Source organism: Solanum verrucosum, unplaced genomic scaffold (genome assembly GCF_900185275.1).
Source record: "Solanum verrucosum unplaced genomic scaffold, falcon-dt-bn FXZP01000050.1, whole genome shotgun sequence".
Classification (NCBI taxonomy): domain Eukaryota; kingdom Viridiplantae; phylum Streptophyta; class Magnoliopsida; order Solanales; family Solanaceae; genus Solanum; species Solanum verrucosum.
Window position 1 is genome coordinate 284,784 of NW_026020020.1, and position 21,604 is coordinate 306,387.

General features: G+C 34.6%; 3 protein-coding genes across 3 annotated transcripts; 2 read left to right on the forward strand and 1 right to left on the reverse strand.

The window, feature by feature from the left end:
- The first annotated feature begins 1,187 nt into the window (after positions 1-1,187).
- On the forward strand, positions 1,188-10,327 carry LOC125821023 (chorismate synthase 1, chloroplastic). The gene is made up of 13 exons (XM_049500451.1): positions 1,188-1,588; positions 2,896-3,046; positions 3,254-3,330; positions 3,449-3,507; positions 4,083-4,166; positions 4,326-4,418; positions 4,727-4,807; positions 7,153-7,284; positions 7,408-7,510; positions 8,905-8,999; positions 9,081-9,146; positions 9,423-9,507; positions 9,804-10,327. The coding sequence occupies exons 1-13, from the start codon at positions 1,438-1,440 to the stop codon at positions 9,950-9,952; spliced, it is 1,326 nt and encodes a 441-aa protein (XP_049356408.1). The 5' UTR covers positions 1,188-1,437; the 3' UTR covers positions 9,953-10,327.
- Positions 10,328-12,016: 1,689 nt separating this feature from the next.
- Positions 12,017-14,812, forward strand: LOC125821022 (uncharacterized). Its single transcript, XM_049500450.1, has 8 exons — positions 12,017-12,227; positions 12,329-12,533; positions 13,136-13,526; positions 13,606-13,743; positions 13,823-13,982; positions 14,072-14,231; positions 14,301-14,441; positions 14,524-14,812. Exons 1-8 carry the CDS (start codon positions 12,085-12,087, stop codon positions 14,713-14,715), a joined length of 1,530 nt encoding a protein of 509 aa, XP_049356407.1. The 5' UTR covers positions 12,017-12,084; the 3' UTR covers positions 14,716-14,812.
- LOC125821020 (V-type proton ATPase subunit G 1) lies at positions 14,796-19,158 on the reverse strand. The gene is made up of 4 exons (XM_049500449.1): positions 19,074-19,158; positions 17,379-17,493; positions 16,837-16,937; positions 14,796-15,309 (listed from the first exon to the last, which is right to left on the reverse strand). Exons 2-4 carry the CDS (start codon positions 17,467-17,469, stop codon positions 15,166-15,168), a joined length of 336 nt encoding a protein of 111 aa, XP_049356406.1. The 5' UTR covers positions 17,470-17,493; positions 19,074-19,158; the 3' UTR covers positions 14,796-15,165.
- Positions 19,159-21,604: the final 2,446 nt, after the last annotated feature.

The following is a 21,604-nucleotide window of genomic DNA, read 5'->3' on the forward strand; positions in this document are numbered from 1 at the left end:
ATAGAACGTGGGACAAAAGGAACATGATTTTCTCTAGAATTAGGGTTGATTTGTATCTAGGATAAGGATATACCTAGAGACCTTGTTTGGTTGATAAACAAGATGAAAACGTAATGCTCGGTAATTGGTTCAGGCTATCCTCGCTCCACGATATAGTTACACTGCCAATTGCGATAGGTGATTAGAGGTCGATAGACCATGATCATACATTTAACCTTGTAAATCAGTGATTTGATAATCAATTGAAGTCCATTAAAGGAAATAGTATTCATGAATTCAAAGAAGGATGCACCCCTGAAATTTTTCAAGTCATTGTTTTAACTCCAACTTGAAATTGAATCATATTAGTTAGTTTAGTTTACTTTGAATAATCGATACTTTAATTAGAATCATTCATCAACCTTTTCGGGAACACTTGCTTTGAATTACAGCTACTGGAAAAATCAAATAGCATCTAATCTTGAGTCTCTGTGGGTATGATATATGACTCTTAAAAAGGGCTACTTTATTACTTGCATGACCACATACACTTGTGTGTGCTTTTGGACGCAACAAGTCACACCTGGAAGGACTTGTACAAGCCAGGTAATGGCTTAGGAAAACTGTCCTCTCTTCTTCTTGGTTCCTTTCTTAGATTCATCCTCCTTGATAGGGTCATAACTTAGACCATACTTGCGTTGTTTCTTTGGAATTTGCTCGACAATACTATCGAGGTTCTTACCCAATCTGAAGCCAGATTTGAAACCATTCCTCAACATACTCATAGCCAAAAATTTGTATACATGTGGCGTCGACATTTGCAGGGCCAAGTCTTCATGGGTAGCATTTACTATTTCAATAGTGTAGAAATATGTCCCTCTTGAAATATTCTAGTCCTAGATCATTGGTACATAACCATTTTGGTGGGTCAAATGACTCCTCTATCCTTGTTTCATAGCAAAACTTTAATTTTTTTCTTGTGTACTAGCATAAAAAAGAAGAAGAAGACTAGTTTGTACTTTTTTTGGTTTTTTCCTCGGTGTTCGCTATCAATATTGGAGTACAATTAAATTCAAATTCGCACAAAAAGAACCACACTGAGAATAAAACACTTTCTAACAAAACCGAATCTGTATCTAAAGAAATTTAAATTCGAGACTTCTTAATTAAAGCTAAATAAATACTTACCACCTAGCCACAATTAATAGATTAGTTTGTACTTGGTAGTACTAGTAGCACCACAATTGACATAGGTGACGTTAAATGAGTAGGTAGCAAAGAGTAGGAGGACCCCATCTTCACCCAACACCACCATTGCTATCTCACCTACCCAAAATCGCTTAGCAGCCATTGCTTACCAAACAATATATACACCTACAATTTTCTACATATACACATACACATAGCCCACCAATTTTGTTTGTTGTAATAAGCAGGAAGGTCAAACGGCGACGAAAAATGGCGTCTTTTGTACCTACCAAACAATTTCTCGGAGCTCCGTCGTCCTCCGATATCGGATCCTCTCGTCTTGGATCTCTTCAGCTACCTTCTAAGCTCTCATCTTCCAACTTTCATGTCCCATCTCGTCCATCACACCCCAAACGCCTAGGTACTGAAATTTCCAATTCAATTTGAAAATTTATGAATCAAGTTAAGGTGTTTACCGTAATTGTTTCAGTTGCTGATCTTCATAATTTGAAGTAGATTTATTTGTATTATTTATTGTGCTTAGATATTTTGTTTAATTTGATTGATTTATCTATTTCTTTGCTATTTTTCATCCAGAGCAGTAAGCTTGATTTTACATGTACAAGATTAGCTATGTTGTAGTTCTGCTTCGGTTTAGTTATAATTGTATTTCTGCCTGGGTTTCTGTATTTAAGACCATAACTGGAGCTAAGAATCGTTTTCCTTGTTTAGAAGATGGCGTTGAAAATGATTTTATGATTTACATTGACTTTTATATTCTTAGTTATGAGGCTGAAAATGTTAACTTGATTAATCTCGTCGTTCTTGTTGATCGAGTAAATGAGAAAAATAATCATAGTTCCATGAAAAGCAGAAACTTGTTTACATGTAAATCTATTTATTTTTCTTACCTCAAATGCATACACAAAATAAAACTCTAGGAAATGGATTTTGATTCTAGTAACTGTCTCTTCTTAGATAAGGTAGACCCTATTTCTCAGTCGTTTGAACTGAAGTAATTCCTGAGTCAAGCTAGTGTCAAGTACCCATTTAATACTCACACATATCTTGCCTTTATTTTCCTATGGACTATGTGAAGTGGTAAGGTTAGGATGCATGCTTTGGGTTTATGATCTCAGGAAATAGAGTATTTCACTTATAATTGTATGGGCACTTCTACTCTAACCATCTTGGTGAAAGAACTATTATGGTCCTGATCCGACCAATAGTTATGCTCTGCCTTATTTTACACCAGATTTTCTTGTATTCATTTTTATTGAGTTTAGTCGTGCCAGAAACAAGAAACAAAAAGAGAAGGTAAAGTGAAAAATGATCGGGTTGAGGAAAAAATTTCTCTCTGTCTATATTGCTTTTCAGCTGATTTTTTCTAGTTCTGGGAAATAATGAATTGGAAATCATGTGCTTTCTTGTTAAAGTCTTGCTCTTGAATGAGCTTATAGAGGCCTATAAATATGTCTATTATCTTATTTAAGCACTATTTGGTGCACTTGGAATATTATTCATGTTCTCTTGAGAATATTATTCTTGTTAAATGAAGTTGATAAGGTGCGTCTGGAAACACAGATAATACCAACATTCTTTGGTAATTGTTGTCCTTCGCCACGTGGAAAGACAAACTTAAATATCCTTTGCATCCTTGACTTGCTTGCTGCTAAATAGAGTTAAAGTTGGTTAGAAACTTAATTCTCTCTGCTTGTGTACCTGCAGAGATACAGGCTGCTGGTAGTACATTTGGAAATTACTTCCGCGTAACAACTTTTGGAGAATCTCATGGTGGTGGAGTTGGTTGTATTATTGATGGATGTCCCCCCCGTCTCCCACTTTCTGAATCTGATATGCAGGTGGAACTTGACAGGAGGTATTTCCTTCCTTGTCTCCAGCTATTTTTCTATGGAATTAATGTCATCAACACCATATTGATAGCAACATCAGATACCAGGATAAACTTTTGACATTTTGGCAGTCTAATCTAGAAAAAGGCTAATTGAACAAGTTGTCTTTGGGATTACTAAGGTTTCATTATTTTTCGCTCATCTTAAATTGTTTAAAAAACTTTGTCATCCAGGAGGCCAGGTCAAAGCCGGATTACCACACCTAGGAAAGAGACTGACACTTGCAAAATTTCATCAGGCACTGCAGATGGTTAGTTTTCTGATCTAGTTTGTTTTAGCCTTTGTCTTCTACCAGATTCCTCTTGTGGACTAGGCCATTGGCGTTTAGAATTCTTTTGAACTCAGTATCGGGCGTTCATTTACTGCAGGGCTGACTACTGGATCTCCAATCAAGGTTGAAGTACCTAACACTGATCAGAGAGGAAATGTAAGTATGGTCTTTACCTTTTTGAGACTTTCTGTGTGTCAAATAACACAAGAAAAGTGAACCAGGAAGTTTAGATCTTAAAATGATTGTAGATTCCACTACTCGTTTTTAACTCATTGTCAGTTTGTTGCTTTGGTATGCGTTACTTCATTACGATGAACACAATTATCCAAGCTAAGCTTAGGTTTATCTTGCTTGGCAATTTCATATAACTGACTATGTTCATAGATGAGTCATTCTTATTCTTGACTCGTCAAATTAATTTTTTTGTGGGCACAATGGAGAGACATCATGGTGATGAGGCAAGTTGTCTGTTGTGTTAATTCAGTGGTGCAATTTGTCACATGAGAGTCTAAAGGATTTGCAAATGCTATGTGGACTAATGTGTGCTTAGATTATAACTACTTCGAGTTGAAACCTAAAGTATGTGAATTTCGCACAATGTCCTGATAAATCCAAGAATAATTGAGTGAAAAAGCAAATTTTCAGCCTGCTCTGAGTATATTTTGTATGTTGATGCTGAATATTCTTTCTCCCATACGTATTGGATTAATTATTTTGTGTTGGATTCCCAGGACTACAGTGAAATGTCGCTTGCTTACAGGCCATCTCATGCAGATGCCACTTATGACTTCAAGTATGGAGTGAGATCTGTACAGGTAATTCATGATAAATCTAATTATAAATATCTTCGATATCTTTCTCAAAAAAAAAAAAAGCTTTCTCAAAAAATATCTTCGATATCCTAATATGTTTAGTTTTTTCTAGTTCTAGCTCTTATTATTTCTCAAGTTCTTATTTCCGGCGTCTTTATGTAGGGGGGTGGTAGATCATCAGCAAGAGAGACCATTGGGAGAGTTGCTGCTGGAGCAGTTGCTAAGAAAATTCTCAAACTCTATTCTGGAGCTGAGGTATGGTTACTCTGTTGGTTTAGGATCCCATAGCTAAAATTTAGCTGTATTTACTATTATATCAAAGTGATATGTAAAACCTCCCTCTGTGGTGCTCATTTGGGAATAACAAAGCTTCACAGTGATGATATTTGAGGCATTTCAATGCATTCAAACCTGCCCCACATCCCTTTTCTTCTAAAACTAAAGATTCAGAACCTTTAGTTTTAGCTAACTTTTGGGATTAATAACCCATTAATTATTTGGCAAGATCTCCTTTCTTTACCGGGAAGAACTTAGCTTTTTAGCGCTTATATTCCATACTGCAGGTTCTTGCTTATGTTTCTCAAGTTCACCAAGTTGTACTTCCTGAGGATTTGATTGATCATCAGAATGTGACTCTAGAGCAGGTATATGTCACATCAGAAATGTATTTCAATTCTATATTCTTACCGAAAATAAGAAAGATGAAGAATTTATTCATGCTGCGGCAGTTTGTAGAATAGTGTCGAAACCATCATGTAACAGTTGGTTTCAGTTGCGAAACTTTTTAGGTTCTGGAAGAAACAAATTTGATATATTATTTATCAATCTTTATTAGTCCACTGTTCCATTTTTTTTAGTGACTGTTACATTTTATCATTTTTTTGGATAAGGAAAAAAAGAGATGGGTATGTGTCCATGAAAACCAATATTTTTCACTTTATTTGGAATTTTCGAAGTTGGAGTTGTGTTTGCCCATACTTTTTGCAAAGAATATTTAGAATTTTGCAAAGAATATTTAGAATTTGAATATACTTTTTTTTTTTGTAAATATGGTATATAACCCCAATTTCTAAAGACAAGCAAAGTCACCCAACTTTACTAATTAACTGATACATACAATCAAATATGCTTTAAAAGAGTAATATCTCAAAATAGGTAGTCACATAATATCATAGATTAGATCCCATATACGAGCTACTACATACCATTACAAATATTATCTTTTCACTTTGTTTGGAATTTTTGAAGTTGAAGATGGAGTTGTGTTTGGTCATATAATATTTGCAAATAATATTTGGTTGTCTGAATGTACTTTTCCTAAAAAAAAACATGACATATGATTTAAACATGAAATATAATTTAAATGTGGTCGTTTTTATATAAATAAAAAATTTAGGGTAAAATTTGAAAAAGAAAAATATAGTGAAAGTGCAAGGGAAAACAGCATTTTGGGGTGTTTTCCAAATTGTCACGGCCAAACGGGTATGTTTCAAATTATCATATTGGATTTCTCCATCTTTTTTCATTTTAAACACCGTTGATGTAGTATACATGAGAATGTTGTCTCTTAGATTGATTCTCAATTATAGTGTAGTATTTGAAGGGGTAGCAAATTCTCATAGATGTTTGAAGTGACTTCAGAATACAGTTGGGCATTCTTCAGATTGCAATAAATAAGTTAGTAAAGTAATTTAACAAGCAAAAAAGTGTTGAATTCAATTAACTGACGGGAAATTTGTTGTCTCTTAACCTTGGTACATATTTCATTTACACAAACTAATCAGTAACATTGAGATGAATTTACTGTTTAATACATGCCAAGTGTTTCGAACAATGATTTTCTGACTATATTACTCTATTCTGCTAAGTACAGAGGTGGAAGTAAGTGTCTTAGTCTTACTATGAGAATTGTGAAGGCATTAAGTTTAAATAACAATTCTAGCTATAGTCCATTTAGGCACTCCTTTCAACTATTATAATCCCAAATAAATATGTCCTTTATTCTCAATAAAATCATCCATATGAATATGTCCTTTGGTTTTCCTTAGATCTTTCCATTTTTGCTTCCTTATTTGGAGGTCAAAGATCTAAAGATGCTTGCATCTGTGTTGGCTGTGAGGGAAGGGTGAACTTGCTTTTTTGACATCATTTTATTTGACACATGAAAATAATTTCACTCATTAAACTTTGAACTGAAAGGTTGAGTGGACGATCTCTTGATTTAAGTTAGATGCATTCACAATTAGACACCATGGGTAACTCTGATCAATGATGTTTTGTGTTTTATCTATCATTCTCTTTAGAGTGCGACACTTGTATCTCCTTGCCATAAGTTTTCTCACTATATTGAACTCCAATGTAAAATTAACTCCATCTACATTTCATCAAAGCTTTTCCTTGGGGAAGAGGGAACATTTTCTTCTCATAGGATCCAGTCTTCTTTCCCTCTGTTTGAACCAATCCTCGAGGTAAAGAAAGGAAACTCTACTTCTTGTCCAGTGTAAGGGCATTAGGTTCGACAAATTTGACGAGTTTTCATTCAATCTCGTTAGTTTGTAGAGACTCAAGATGGTTTGTTTAGACTGGGACTTGTCAAAGTTTGTTTTCTAACCTCTTTTTGGTTGATCAAGGCATTAAAGTAACATACAAGAATATAAATGATTTCTGATCCAGTCGGTAGCTGAGTGAGATTGTAGAAGCTGCCAATGTGATAATGGTATAGGTTTGTGCCTGTGGTGGACACCATCTTTGGCTGATACAGACTGCCTTTAGCACATAAAGAGCATCATATTTCTGGCTTAGTAGGCAAAAAAATGAAGAGACCTTCTGTGCTTCTATTTTGTGGCTATCATATTTCATTTGAAGTAGTTTTGTTATGAGCTTCCCCTTTAACTGAGATTTTTCTCCAGCATGTCTGATCTACTTGATTGTTTGATGTTTTTCATGCTGATGACTTGTATTTGTTTTTGGTAATTATCTGTGATACCAGATAGAAAGCAATATTGTCCGATGCCCAGATCCGGAATATGCAGAGAAGATGATTGCTGCTATTGATGCTGTACGAGTGAGAGGGGATTCTGTTGGTGGTGTTGTAACTTGCATTGTTAGAAATCTCCCACGGGTAAGCTATTTCTCTCTCTGTAACTTGTAAGTGTGATATGTATATCTGAACCTCTTTGGTAGCTAACATAAAATTTCATCTCAAATTGTAAAATACGTGCCTGGGTTTGTTAATGCTTACTAGGGTCTTGGAACACCAGTCTTCGATAAACTTGAAGCTGAGCTAGCCAAAGCTTGCATGTCATTACCTGCGACAAAGGGTTTTGAGTTTGGAAGTGGCTTTGCAGGTACATCATCTTTACTTCACTGTTTCTAGGAGATGTAGCTTAACTTTATCACTGAAGGCCTTGGCTTGTTTTTTCTAATGCATTTTCCATGAGCATAGCTAGTCCTAAGCAGATAAACATTCCTCAAGATGTTCTTAAAATGGGTGATTTTTTTCTACTGACAAGAATTCCTTCAATAATTATATTATAAAACTAGTAACACAGTAGTAATCATTTAGCTGTTGCTGTCAAAATGTCCAGTTATGGACTTTTGACACGGAAAGTTCTCTGCTCTGAGTATATGATATGGGCCACTGACTCCTATAGAAACTCAGTAGTTTCTGTACTCTCAAGCTTAAGATGTTGTTTGACAAAAGATGCAGACAAGCATCTTAAAGACTTGTGTTTTTGAATGATGGCTAGGTTATAATGAAATAGCTTTTATGATTGTCAACAGAAAAGGAAGGATAATGCTTTTAGGCTTGAAGTAGGTAATTGTGACTACCGATTCGATCCGAGCTCTCTTATTGAGAATGCTCATTATTAGTTACTAAATAGCAGTTCTAGTGAAATTGGTGAGCTCAGTCCGGTGACTAGCAGCATCCAGCAGTTTAACATCGAATCAAATAGGCCGCCTGACCCATCCAAAGCAGTAAACAGTCTTAATTAGGTACTGAGTTGGGTCCTCAAAGCATGCTGTATTCAAGTTAGGTCTAGGCTGCCTAGAGTGTGTTGGTTGCTGCTCTGGCAATAGGGGGAGGCAGACAAAGGTATTACCGACATTTCATAGTTTATTCACTGCCAATTGACTTTTGGGTTGGTGGGATCGCATCAGTGGTTGGTGTATCAGTTCTGAATCATAGATTTTAAGGGGTCGTTTGGTTGCTGGTTAGAGTTATGCAGAGATTAGTTTTGTAGGGTTTAGTTATGTAGGAACAAGTAATGAAAGTAATAGTTATGCAGAGATTACAATACATGACTTATTTCTTTGGATATTTGGTTTGTTGTATTAGAAATTAGTAACAGTATATAATTTTGAAATAAAATGTTTGTTTAAGATGCATGATAAATATAGTAGGCAGTTGGCATGTGAAAGCATTGCAATCAAAGCCATAAATTTAAGTAAATTTGTCATTTCAGTTATTTTATCAATGTATTACTAATCACTGTATTAATTATTCTATCTCCTATCAAACTCCCTTACTTGGTCTGCTGAATTTAATATGGAGCAACTAAAATGCTACCAATATGGTATTAGCTATTTTAGTTTTAATACCTGAATAACTCCCTTCCTAACCAGCAACCAAATGACCCCCAAGTACTTCTGACCTATTTCAACAACTTATAAACACCATTAAATGCTACGTTCTCTGATGGAAATCTAATGGAAATATTTGCTTCTGGTGAAAATAAAGGCACATTCATGACCGGTAGCGAGCATAATGATGAATTCTATATGGATGAGCATGGCCGAATCAGGACAAGAACCAACAGATCTGGTGGAATCCAGGTACACTTTGCCCAGTATTCTTTAGGTTAATGATATATTGACAGGAGCAGAATTTTTAATTGTCCAACTTCTAATTTGCAGGGCGGTATATCAAATGGAGAAGTTATCAATATGAGAATAGGTTTCAAGCCAACTTCAACTATTTCTGTGAGAACTCTCTCCCTGTCTTCAATCCGCTCATTTCTCATTAGTCCTTCTCGGTGTAGGATGATATAATTGTACTGCTCTAGCACCTTTGCTCTGTGATTTGTTTGGAGTAAACTACAATATATTTTTAAAACTGAACTTCTTGTTTACCATTTTCTTGCAGAAATTCTAGTCATTTCATTAGCTGATATCTGATTTATTTGACTAGGTCAATTATATATATTTAGGACTATATTTAAGAAGCAGTTTAATTATCTCATTTGAATTCTCATGCAGAGGAAGCAGCAAACTGTGACGAGAGACAAACACGAAACAGAACTCATCGCTAGGGGTCGCCATGATCCTTGTGTGGTTCCCCGAGGTTTGTCTCTGAAATGATACTTGCCTGTTACTCTTCGTTTTGGTAGTTCTTTGAAGTCTCTGCTATTATCTTGTCTAGTCATAGAAGCCATCTCGACTTTCCTGTGAATCTGTGAAACTTATCCCTGTCCTTGATTAGGACAAGGTGAAATTTGTTAGTTTTATAACTTATTGATAAACATAACCAGAAAAAGGACATCTGCTATCCGGTTCAACTTCCAAGCCTGCTCTTCTCTCTATTCTGTTTTCTTTCCACCCCCTGAAAATGACAATAGTTTGATGGTTGTGATGCTACAGCTGTTCCAATGGTTGAAGCAATGGTGGCCTTGGTGCTTGTCGATCAGTTAATGGCTCAGTATTCACAGTGTATGATGTTCCCAATTAATCCTGAGCTACAGGAACCTTTGCAGTCATCGACACCTGAATCAGCTGAGGTTACCCTCTGAACGGAACCGAGCAGCTTTATACAGTGAAACAACTTCTGGCTAAATTGCCTCTCCTTACAAATTTAAGAAGTCTTTTTTCCTGAATAGTTTTTTTTTACCAACCCTTAGGAGGTACTGTTTAGAGGAGGTAGATATCTCCTGTTTGCCTCTTTATAGAGTTACAGCAATGTATAAGTTGTGTGATGGACTAGGCTATCTTAGGTTCTTGTTCCATATAAAACCTCATGTTGTACCTGTACTTCCCCACTTGATTGTCTTTCACTCGGAGTTAAAAACAATTGTGATTATTGAGTCCAGGTAAAATTGTTATTGTGAGATGTATGAATATGTTAATTCATGATATTTCAAATTTAATGAAATAAATTTATTGTGTTACCAATTGTCGTACAATTCTTTGTTTGAACTTCAGGCCCTGTGTAAACCTCAACCGAGTAGGATAATGATATTCAATAGAAAATAAAAGCACTAATCTTGATCATAGCAAACTTATTCAAGAAAAATCGAGTTTGATATTTTTTAAAGCATTGTGCATTTCGTTTGATCACTTATCCCATCAAAACTTGCCTTTCTTCGTAGCATGTTTCTCACAAATGCCTAAGCACCTGTTTGGATTATTTGTTTTAGGTCCTTTTAAGAACTTTTATGGTGTTTGGGTACTCAATAAGAGGAAAGTGATCATTCCAGCTCCCTTAGAAATTTTGCAAACACACTTGTAACATATTTTTGAGCATCTAAATAATGCACTTGTTGTGGCCATCTGTTAGCTGGTGAAATGTTGTACCGAGGTTCACCTGGGACCTAAATCTCGATGGAAGGATCTCCAAAAGTTAGTCATAAACTAGGCTTCCCTATCTGAGAAAATAGAAATCAAAACACCATGGAGTCGAAGTGTCTCTTTTATTTACAACTTGGCCTAATCTTCTGCCGCATATGTGGTTCTAATGGATAGAAAATGAGCTAACTTCATAATCCTGTCGATAATTACTCATATAGAATCATACTTCCCAGTAAGTGCGGGGTAAACATGTGATGAAATCTATCTTAATAACTTTTCATTTCCATTTTGTAATCTATATGTTCTGAGCTAGTCCTCCGGGCTACTAGTGCAATTCAAACATTAAGCCACAAACTCCACAATATTTTTTCCATTTTATTCCACCAATAGACCTGAGGTCATGATACATTTTCATCTCTCTTGGGTGAATTGAATACCACAAATGATAAACTTCCGTCATTTTTATTTTCTAAGGCTTTTCCACATTCCGTACACAAAATCGGTCTCGGTACTTGAGAACCCTATCTTATTAAATTCCAATATTGGGTTTGGGTTTTCTAATTGAGTTTGGGTCATGGGCACTTAAATGGATGGGTAGGAGAAAACTAAATGGGTTGGGGGATTTAATTTATCTAATAAAAAAAATGACATGTAATAAGTGATAATAATAATAATAATAATAATATATTTTTTATAAAAAAGGTGGTTAGTTTTAAGGATAGAAATAGGCTTAATAGGTGGTGGATTCAGGGGTATTTTTAACCCAATAGGTGAATGAGAGGTATTTTTAAACCTTTTCAAATAGTCCATGGGTATTTTTGGCGCTTGTCCGTATCCATATTAACTAATGTTTAGTATTAGGTCTTGAAAATTTATTTGAAGAATAAGTAAATAATGCTAAAGGTAAAAAAACATGGAATTTTTTTTGACCTTTACTTGATATGTTAAAAATGACAAGTAAAAGTTGTATATGTGTGTATATTTTTAAAATTATTGTTTACATTGTTAATTGTGTGTTTTTAGGATAAGTGGTCATTTCATCAAAAAGTTGAATTTGAACAAAGGGATTAAAGAAAAGTGAAACGACGATTTTTCAAAAAAGTGAACAAGAAATGTATTTGAGAACAATTATTTTTAGTATACATGACAACTTAATGAAAACGGAGAGGAGTAGTGGGAAGAATGGATCTTTAGGTAGTGATATTTGGGAACTTTTGTGACAATAACATTTTTAGTGGCCCCAAAGTTAATTTGAACCTCAGCATCCCCATGTGATAGAATGGACTTAAATATTGCAAACTTTTTCAACCAAGTTCCAAAGATTCTTTCTCTTCCAAGATAGTAGGGAATCTATCTCATGGATATTCATTCCCTAGCTTCTTCACCTTCCTTCACTAATGGAAAGGTCACACGAATTTATGAATCAAGATCACATTGTCAATGGGCAAAATTACCATTATGGCATCAAGAAAAGAAGACAATTGTCTTGAAATACAGAATGTATATGTCACTCTAATCTCTTTACCTATAATTGTCACTTCAACTTCAGTTTTCATAGATAATCTAACACTATAATTCTTTCAATTATAAATTCTGAACAGTTTCAATTATCAGCAAAGGCAACGTAGACGAGAATGGGCACCAAATTCATGGAAAATTTCAGCAATAAAAGGAGGGAAAGAATGTTCTGAAGTGACTCAGAGAATTTACAAGAAAAAAGGCACAGTAGCTGGTGCTGTTGCTCTAATCATTGGAACAAGTATTGGTTCTGGGATTCTTGCTCTTTCCCAAAAAACTTCTCCTGCGGTAACTATATACTCCCTCCGTCCATCATACTAAAAATAGTTGTCCAACAATACTTGTCCAGTTTAGAAAATCAACAGATAATATACCCTTTTGTGTCTAGTTTACCGTTGCTATTAAATACTAGTATTCAATATCTAATATATTTCCCAAATCATTAAATTTAATATAATCAAAGGGTAATGTAGTAATATTATCCTATTATTTATTGTTTCTTAAGGTGTGTATGTCAAGTCAATAGTGGACAACTATTGTTGGACAGAGGGTGTATGTTTCTTCTTTTATTATTAGGCCATCATATTAACATACTCCTATTATATTATTGCTGCATATTTTGAAACTAGAAATCATGGGCAATGGTGGTATCTACTCTTTTCTTTAGCTCCTAAAAAGTGTTCTCTTAAGTTCGGCGTGCACCTTGCGTCTTTCATTGGTATCTGTTATCTTCCACTGAAGCAGATGTACTAAGTAAATATGGCACCAAGGCTTAGACCAATGTGAACCTCTATAAATGGAATGGTAGTGAAAAGAAATAAGCACAAACATATAACCATTACGTTGATTTCAGATCAATGTTACAACATTGGTTATGTTGTGAATTGCAGGGAATAATCCCAAGTTCAATAGCTATGACAGTGTGTTGGGCATTTCTACTAATTGAAGCACTTGTACTAGTTGAAATCAATGTGGGGTTACTCAAAAAGAACAAAGTGAAATTTGAAGACGGTGAACTAGAGATCATTTCGATTAGAACAATGGCTGAAGAAACACTAGGAGAATGGGGTGGAGCCTTGGCTACGGTAACCTATGTCTTCTTAGGATACACTTCAATGATCGCTTACATTTCCAAGTCTGGTGAAATCCTCTGCCATTTGATTAATCTACCGGAATCAGTTTTGGGCTTTTTCTTCACTTCCCTCTTCACAATTCTCATATCTGTAGGTGGGACAAAAGCCACTGATCAAGTCAATCAGTGGCTCACTGCTCTTATGATAGGTAGCTATGATGAATGTTTTCGTTTCCATTTGTTTAATGAAGGAAAAAGGGTGGGTCATCTGAATAAAAGTTCAAACAGGACTGCTTGTGGCAATTGAGGTTCTAACCATTTTATATGGAGGGTGGTCAGGAGACGAAGGAAGCAGTGATTGGGGAAAAGTTCCATCAACCATACCAGTATTAATATTCTCTTTAGTCTACCATGATCTAGCTCCTGGTGAACAAACACAAACAAATTTTTTACAAGTGTTTTCTCCTTTTTTTTCTTTCTCACCAATTTGTGATTGTTGTTGCAGTTCTGTGTGCTTACCTGGAAGGTGATCTGAAACGAATAAGAGCTTCCGTGTTGATTGGTGGTCTGGTTCCCCTCCTAGCGTTGCTTGTTTGGGATGCAATTGCCTTTGGCCTTTCATCCCAGGTTGATCAAGTTGTTGACCCTGTTGAATTGCTCCTCAGGTCATTTTACACTCCCTCTTGATCAACGTTTTGATACGACTGTCTTGACTTGCCAATAAGATGTATATGGAATGACAATACATTATCAGGGTCAAATGGAGTGGAGTTTCATATATGATACAGGCATTCTCTCTTCTAGCTGTGGGGACATCTCTAATTGGTACTCTTCTAAGTTTCTCTGAGTTTCTCAAAGAGCAACTCAATAACCTTAACCTGCAATCACGTGTATCCACAAGATTAGATTTACAGGTAACATTTGGCTTCTTGGGTGTAAATTTAGTGTCTCTTGTCTGACTACTTTAATTTAAAACCTAGCAGAGATCAACTTCTCAGCTCCGTCTAAGAAAATGGTGGATAAGAAACAATTTAGGCTTCACAGCAACAGCAATTGCCATTGCTCCCCCTCTACTTTTGTCGACAGCAATTCCAGATGCATTTTCTGCTGCTACAGATATAGCAGTGAGTTTAAATTCATGTTTCATTCAATAAAACTAGAATGCCCTTTCGATATCAATTCTTCATTATAATGTTATGTTTGCAGGGCGGTTACTGCATGACGATGCTATATGGCATCCTACCACCAGCAATGGCATGGGCTATGCATAATAGAGAAGGAAAGGACAATGAACCGAAAATATCAATAGCAAGACCTGCCCTTGTCTCTGTAGGACTAGTTGCGTGTGGTATAGTTGCAGTACAAATTCTTCAAGACCTCTCTATGTTGCATTCTTGAAGTGTATCAGTCTGATGCTAGACATTGTAGATATGTAATTACAGAATAAAAAATCTTCTCAAGATCATGGAAAGAAAAAGCATATTGAAACTGCAAATTTATCAACAGAAAGAAAGTCACACTCCTGTTTACAGCTGCATCACTTCATATAACACAATACATGCAGAGACAAGTTCATTACATAACTCCTTGGAATCTAGATACATAAGAAACTGATGTGCTGCCTAGACGCTGAACCTTGGTTTCTGATCTTTCGTTTACAAAACATAGGTAGAAAGGAGCTCAAATGAGTTACTTTATTCAACAGAGCAAGACAATAAATAATGATAACAAACATACGATACAAATGGTGAACATCCATCGGACTGATCAAGCACAAGAACCATGAATGAGGGGAGCATAAATCTGCAAAACGACATTAAGCGTGACCCACTACATCCACAGAAGATTTTAGTTCTTCACTGTGGTTACGTGCCTCAGAAGCATTTGGACAACATCAGCAGAGACTCTTGACGCTTCAGTCTTCAGGTGTTCGATCTTTTCATTAGTTTCAATCTCAAGACGTTTGACATTAGCACCTGAGTCACCACTAGTCTGTAAATGAGAGAAATCAGGAACCATGCTTAGTCAATCATAGAAAAAAGAAGTCAGACCCACAGCCCAAAACATCTCCTTTCTCCCACACCCCCACAAGGACAGAGAAGTTGGAAAATTGATGCAGTTCTGAGTGAGTATATTGTTAGTGTCGGTCATTGAGGATTAAATTTGGACCCACTTTTGTTATCACCACTTAGAAACATGCTAGACAAGAAAAGAAACCATATTTAGGGATCTAAAGGGGCCGTTTGGTCGAAAGCATTAGAAAAATAATGCATGCACTAGTTGTATATTACTAGTACCTTGTTTGGTACACTTTTTCAACCTATGTATAAGTATATACACTCTATTTGGTAGCTACAAGCTTGTGGAACATGTTTCTTGGTCTTCTTGGTGTATACTGGGCAATTCCAAAATCCACTAAGGATTTGCTCTACAGCTGGAAGGAGATAGGAAGAAGGGAGTCAAATGAAGATTGGTGGGAGTTAATCCCAGCCTGCATCTGGTGGTCCCTATGGAAAGAAAGGAACGGAAGATGCTTTGAGGATAAGAGAAACAACATCCAGAAAATTAGAATAAATTGTCTTAGTCTTTTGTACTTTTGGTGTAAACAAGATATGATGGGGGATATAGAACTTTTTGATGACTTCATAGGTAATTTGTAATCTCCCATAGGGTAGTTTGATATGCTCCGATGAGATTGTAAGTGACCTATGCTCATCATTTATTTGATGATGAGCCTTTTGTGAATACACAGTTACCTTTATCTCAAAAAAAAATATACACTCTATTTGGTATTAGTAATGTAAAGGGTACCAATGCATGCATTAGTATGGTAAAAGACACAATTACCCCTCAAGACATTTTCCACATCCTTTCTACCATATTTGTGGAGGGTATTTTTGAAAACAAATACTTTTTCAAAAATTATGAAATACATCATACATGTTAGCTTTAATACACCAAACCAAACGCTGCAAAAGAAGTAATCTCAAGATAACTAATACATGGAAATTCATAATATAACTAATGCAAGGAGTTTTAAAATGCAAACAATAGCATGGGTAAAGACACAATTAGTGCCTCAAAAATATTTTCCACATCCTTTCTACCATATTTGTGGAGGGTATTTTCTAAACAAACATGTTTTTTAGAAATTATGCAATATATGTTATTTTTAATACACCAAACCAAACACTGCATAAGAAATGATCTTAGCATAACTAATGCAACCATAACTAATACCAACATTCTTAATGAGCATTACTAATACACCATATTTAGCACTATTCTTGTACACTCTACCAAACGACCCCATAGAGGACAAGAAAACATATAGAGGGGTTTGCTGACAATGCACACTGTGATACCTTTCTTATCCTTTTGTCTATGATCAAGTGTAAAATGTAAAGCATTTAAAAGGAGGACAAGATCTGGTAGAAGTCATTATTTTCTGAGAACAAACAACTTGATACCATTCATGTGAGAATAGGATCTTCTAGAAACAATTTGTGTCCTAGTTACCTGTTCAAGCTTTCTCTGAAATTCAGCCTCCATGTAAGCACGGAATTCAGCTATCTCCTTCTCAGCTTCCTCCTTGGCCTGCTTCAATCTAGCTTGTTTAGCTGCACATGAAACTCATGTTAGCACACATGCTCCTTTTATAAACCTAATCCCAAGCATTCACAGTGCTCTAAATGATAAGGTCAAGAAGACCAGAAACACAACTCATACTAAAAGTTAGACAAAAGAAATAAAAGATACCAAAATATGACATTTCATTTTTGTTTGATCAGTAAAGAGAAAGATACCAAAATACAAGCTTTTGGTTGACAATTTTGCCAACTACAACTCAATTATTACCCAAAGATGTAAACACAACTAGCATATGCTAATCTAGGTTCAAAAGATATGAAAGCATCCAAAGACAATAAGCATGCACACCACGACAGGACAAATATAAGGGCACCATAATAGAGACATAACTGATAGTGTAGTTAAAGCGACAAAGATCCAGGTCAAAAAGGTAAGAAAACTGGATGCCCAAAGGAGGTAAAAGCAATTACCAGTCCTGGCAACATTGACGATGCGTTGGGCTTCCTGCTCGGCAGCTAAAAGGAGTTGAATTCCATTCTGGCCACCCCTGCTAGATTCCATTTCTTGTCTATAAAACTGAAACAACTGCAATGAAAAATGAATTGTATCTCTCTAAGATCCTCGATAACATTTGAGACATAACTGACTATTAGAAGATAACATGAATTACCATGCATTAAACTATAGCAAGAAAGAAAAGCCAATCTTCATTGTTACATTACGATTGACTATGTAAAGACGAAATTTAGATGATGGCCATTCAGTTAATTTGATAGTAATAACATCATAATAAGTTTAATAATGCTCTGAGCAAAATAGAAAAATCACAAGCAGTTAATCTACAGCACTATGAGATTCCAAGAGTAGAATAGCATGTATTTCTTATATGTATGTGTGCAGGAGAAGCTTATTAATGTTTTGGCACCAGATCTCGACTTCTTGTAGTTTATCACCTATTTTTCCACTCCTATTTAAATGATTAAGAGTTTGCAGTCCAATATTTACTAGTTCCAAATCTAACCAATCTAGAATAATCAATGTGGAACTAACAGGTAAGAGATTATGTGCTAAATAGAATATAAGAAGGGAAAAGCTATTATCATTCTCTTCTCAGAACACAATCTATTCTACTAAAGCAACTATTTTCTAATCTTAGATGAGGATTCATCCAAGTTTTCTTCCTTTCTCTTCTTCATCTGCTCTTTGGTCAGAGCAAATCCACCCAATCTCAGTAAGTCAGATTCAAAAATCCACATTGTGTCATGTCAACATGAGGCTTGTATACTTTCTACTATATTCCCAACTGAATCTCAGTTCTATCCTAGACAAAATTACCATGCTGTCTCTCTCACACTTGTCTCTTGAATTTAAGAGTACGAAACCTTTATATCAAGTACACATGGAGGGTGAATAATCAACTGGTTGATCCATTCAGTTCATTAACTTAATGCAATTGGATTAAAGAACTTGAATAACACGATTCCAAGAACTTGAACCATAATGCTAAACACTTACTTGTCTCAATTAAACTCTTGCTTAAGAATTAAACAAACAAAAACTGGATATTTAAAATTTTATGGTTGACCAAAAAATCTTTTCAAACTCCAAAGTAAACCGCAAGATCCATGCCATCCAAATTGTAAACTATAAAGCATTAGTAAGAAAAATACTAATACTATTTACTTCCATCATCAGATCATAATTGGAAGCAGCTTATGAAAAAATAAACCACCACCACACAATAAAAAAAACAGAAAATTCAAATCTGGATCAGAAACGTATAAACATGAAGCAACCTTTCACGCGCCATCACAGCGACAGTGAAAACAGATAGTCTGTAGTTATTGTCCTAAAAGCACTTCAACAGGAACTGTATATTCGTCATTACATAACAAATCGTACAGGTTAGATCAGAAGAAAAATCAAGTTGACTTAAACAAAAGGTCGGAACTAAATTGAGAGGAACACTGGTCAAAACAAGTCAAAATAACAATTGTATCCAGATCTAGTCCATTGAATCCCGAAATCAGCAGAAAATTGAACTGTCAGATTGATAATGCTAATAAGCGCATTTTGATGTCTACTGTTACAACAACCATAGAGAAGCTATGTGGAATCCGAGTTTGAAAATATAGAGAGAAGAAGCAGAAGAAAAGGAGAATTACCTCTGTAGAATCGGAATTGAGAAAGTTCTGGCCTTCGTTTCGATTTTGTTTCACAGTACACCTTATATTTGGACTAACTTTTGACATCCAGCATTCACTAAATTAGTACTCCGTAAATTAATAATCTTATTTTTCACTGATTCTGACTTAGAACATTAAAATGAAAAATCACTCATTTTGATAAGATAATAAGTTAATTCATTTTTAGAAGACTCTTTTATAAATATATGATTTAATTAATATTTTTTTAAATATATCTAAGATAATTTAGTAAAATATGATTCTATTGATTTTTTCTTTTGTTAAATTTAAATTTAGTGGAAGCCCATCTCTAGTTTTTCTTATTGCATCCAAAAGTTTCGATATTATCTTTTCGAACTGCACCTTGCACGTAACTGGTTCCCAAGTTAAAGAATATATTATAATGAATCAGACACATATATTGTACTTTATGTATTATAAATTATTTTTAAGTGAATTCAATAAATATGATACATAATTTAGTAAGATACAATTTTTGATGTATTCATTGTACTTTGTGTATAATAATTTTTTTTATGTGAATTCAATAAATATGATACATAAATTAGTAAGATATCATGATTTAAATGTAATCGAAATTGACCTTTATTGAATCTCAAAACACTCTTTAATACGTTACAAATAATAATATTTAATAGTTTCTACATATATAAATTTAACGAGATTTTAGTGTAGGCCGATGTGAGACATGTTAAGATAATGTTAAGATATACGTCGATGCGGGTTCAGTCACAGTGTGATGACTAATTTTGATCCAAATGAATGTTTAGTTCCTAATTTGTTTATTCATTTAAGCTAACTTCTCCTTATATGAATTTAAGTTTTTCTATTTTTAACAATTTAAATAATTTTTAGATTGACTAGAAAGACTTATCATTGAGAAAAATTATTGAGTTTAAAATTATGATAGTTCGAAAAGCTAGTACCTCTTGTACAGACAAATTTCTAATTATATTTTAATTAAAAAGAAAAAGAGAAATTAGTAGAAAATGTGTGATAAATATGCTGAAACCTCATATGGAAACATGAAAAAAAAATGTAAAAATGTACATTAGTTACAAGAAAAAAGAAAAGAAAAAGGCAAAATGATGAAAAATAGAGAAGAAAGAATGAAAATTGCATATTAAGTTGATTAAAATAGTTTCAACCCATATCGCCCTGCCTCATGTCGTATAACCTTTTAATATATATTTACTAAGCTTGGTATATATAATTTAATTCAAGATCTAAATTCATATAAGTATGTTTAAAACAAAGTTTTTCAAAGAATAAGAGTCATGTTTTAAAAAATAGCCAAATTATGGAAGTTAATTCACTATTTGAATTAACTCAGATGAACTATTATACTCGTTCGGATGACTTTTTAAAAATTGTGTGATGATTTGACAATGAAATATTTTGCAGTTTCATTGTTTCTAATATCTCCTTATGACATTAAATACAGACCTAAAATGCAAACAAACAATTAGTAAAATCTAAATAATATCTTCATTAAGTGTAAATAATTGAGGTCATCGTATATGTAGCTATGGAAAAAGATATATATTCTTCCCGTACTACTGAAAAGTATTGGGAAATTTTCTTCAATCACCATTTTCTTGTCCCGAACAATTTCATTTTCGCTTCTATTTGGTCCAAAATTCAAGAACATGTTAGGACCGAAAAATAATCAGGTGTAATGTGGAAGCTAGCAAAGCAAACCTCGAAAGACCATGAGTAAGAAGACAAACGAGAAATATACTAAAAGACACAAAAATTTAACGTGGTTCGGTCAATCGACCTAACATCCACAAATGAGATGAGCAATCCACTATATTTTAAATATGAGAGTACAAAATATAGAGAGAAATAACCTCAACCAATTCACTCGGAATACAAAGAGGTTCACAAATTCTCCCCCATAACCGAAACTCTCCAAACCCTAGGACTACATTGTGAATGATGATTAAGTCACAAGGAACAAACTTATATTTATAGATTCCTAAACCTTTTCCTCCAAGAAAAAGATTAGTCAAATTTTCCTAAAAGGAAACCTATTTATGGTAAGAAACTTAGGACAAACAATACCCAACAGAACCACCACAATCTCAGTCTTGTCATTGTAGTAACAATCCACAAGAAGAAGAGCACTATCCATAGCGCTACACCAGTTTCAGGAATCTGGTGCAAGTGAAGGAACATATAGATTATCATATATTAAATTGTAGTAATAAAACCTTAATCCTACATCGATAGGTCATCAATATTTAATAGTATATCCCATCTAAGTCCAAAATGAGGAGACATCACTTTGACCTCGCTAAACATTTTATTACAAACTTGATTGGAACACAGAATAAAGAAAGCTCATATCAAATAAGGTATAGTCAATGCAATTACATTTGAGATATGCTTGATGCGTCAAGAGCTGCTTATTTAAATAAGGGTCATGTGAGAGTTTTGCAAAATACCAAAAGAATAATTGGAATTGCGACATACAAGAAAATCAA

Bases quoted from the DNA above. Each gene is read 5' to 3' on its own strand.
- LOC125821023 (XM_049500451.1), top strand. From the start codon at position 1,438: ATGGCGTCTTTTGTACCTACCAAACAATTTCTCGGAGCTCCGTCGTCC. The intron at 3,047-3,253 runs GTATTTCCTTCC...TTTGTCATCCAG, and splicing joins CAGGTGGAACTTGACAGGAG to GAGGCCAGGTCAAAGCCGGA. The intron at 9,147-9,422 runs GTGAGAACTCTC...ATTCTCATGCAG, and splicing joins AGCCAACTTCAACTATTTCT to AGGAAGCAGCAAACTGTGAC.
- LOC125821020 (XM_049500449.1), bottom strand. From the start codon at position 17,469: ATGGAATCTAGCAGGGGTGGCCAGAATGGAATTCAACTCCTTTTAGCT. The intron at 16,938-17,378 runs GTAATTGCTTTT...TTTCATGTGCAG, and splicing joins CGTCAATGTTGCCAGGACTG to CTAAACAAGCTAGATTGAAG. The intron at 15,310-16,836 runs GTAACTAGGACA...TCTCATTTACAG, and splicing joins TTCAGAGAAAGCTTGAACAG to ACTAGTGGTGACTCAGGTGC.
- LOC125821022 (XM_049500450.1), top strand. From the start codon at position 12,085: ATGGATATTCATTCCCTAGCTTCTTCACCTTCCTTCACTAATGGAAAG. The intron at 12,228-12,328 runs GTATATGTCACT...AATTCTGAACAG, and splicing joins ATTGTCTTGAAATACAGAAT to TTTCAATTATCAGCAAAGGC. The intron at 13,527-13,605 runs GTAGCTATGATG...AAGTTCAAACAG, and splicing joins GCTCACTGCTCTTATGATAG to GACTGCTTGTGGCAATTGAG.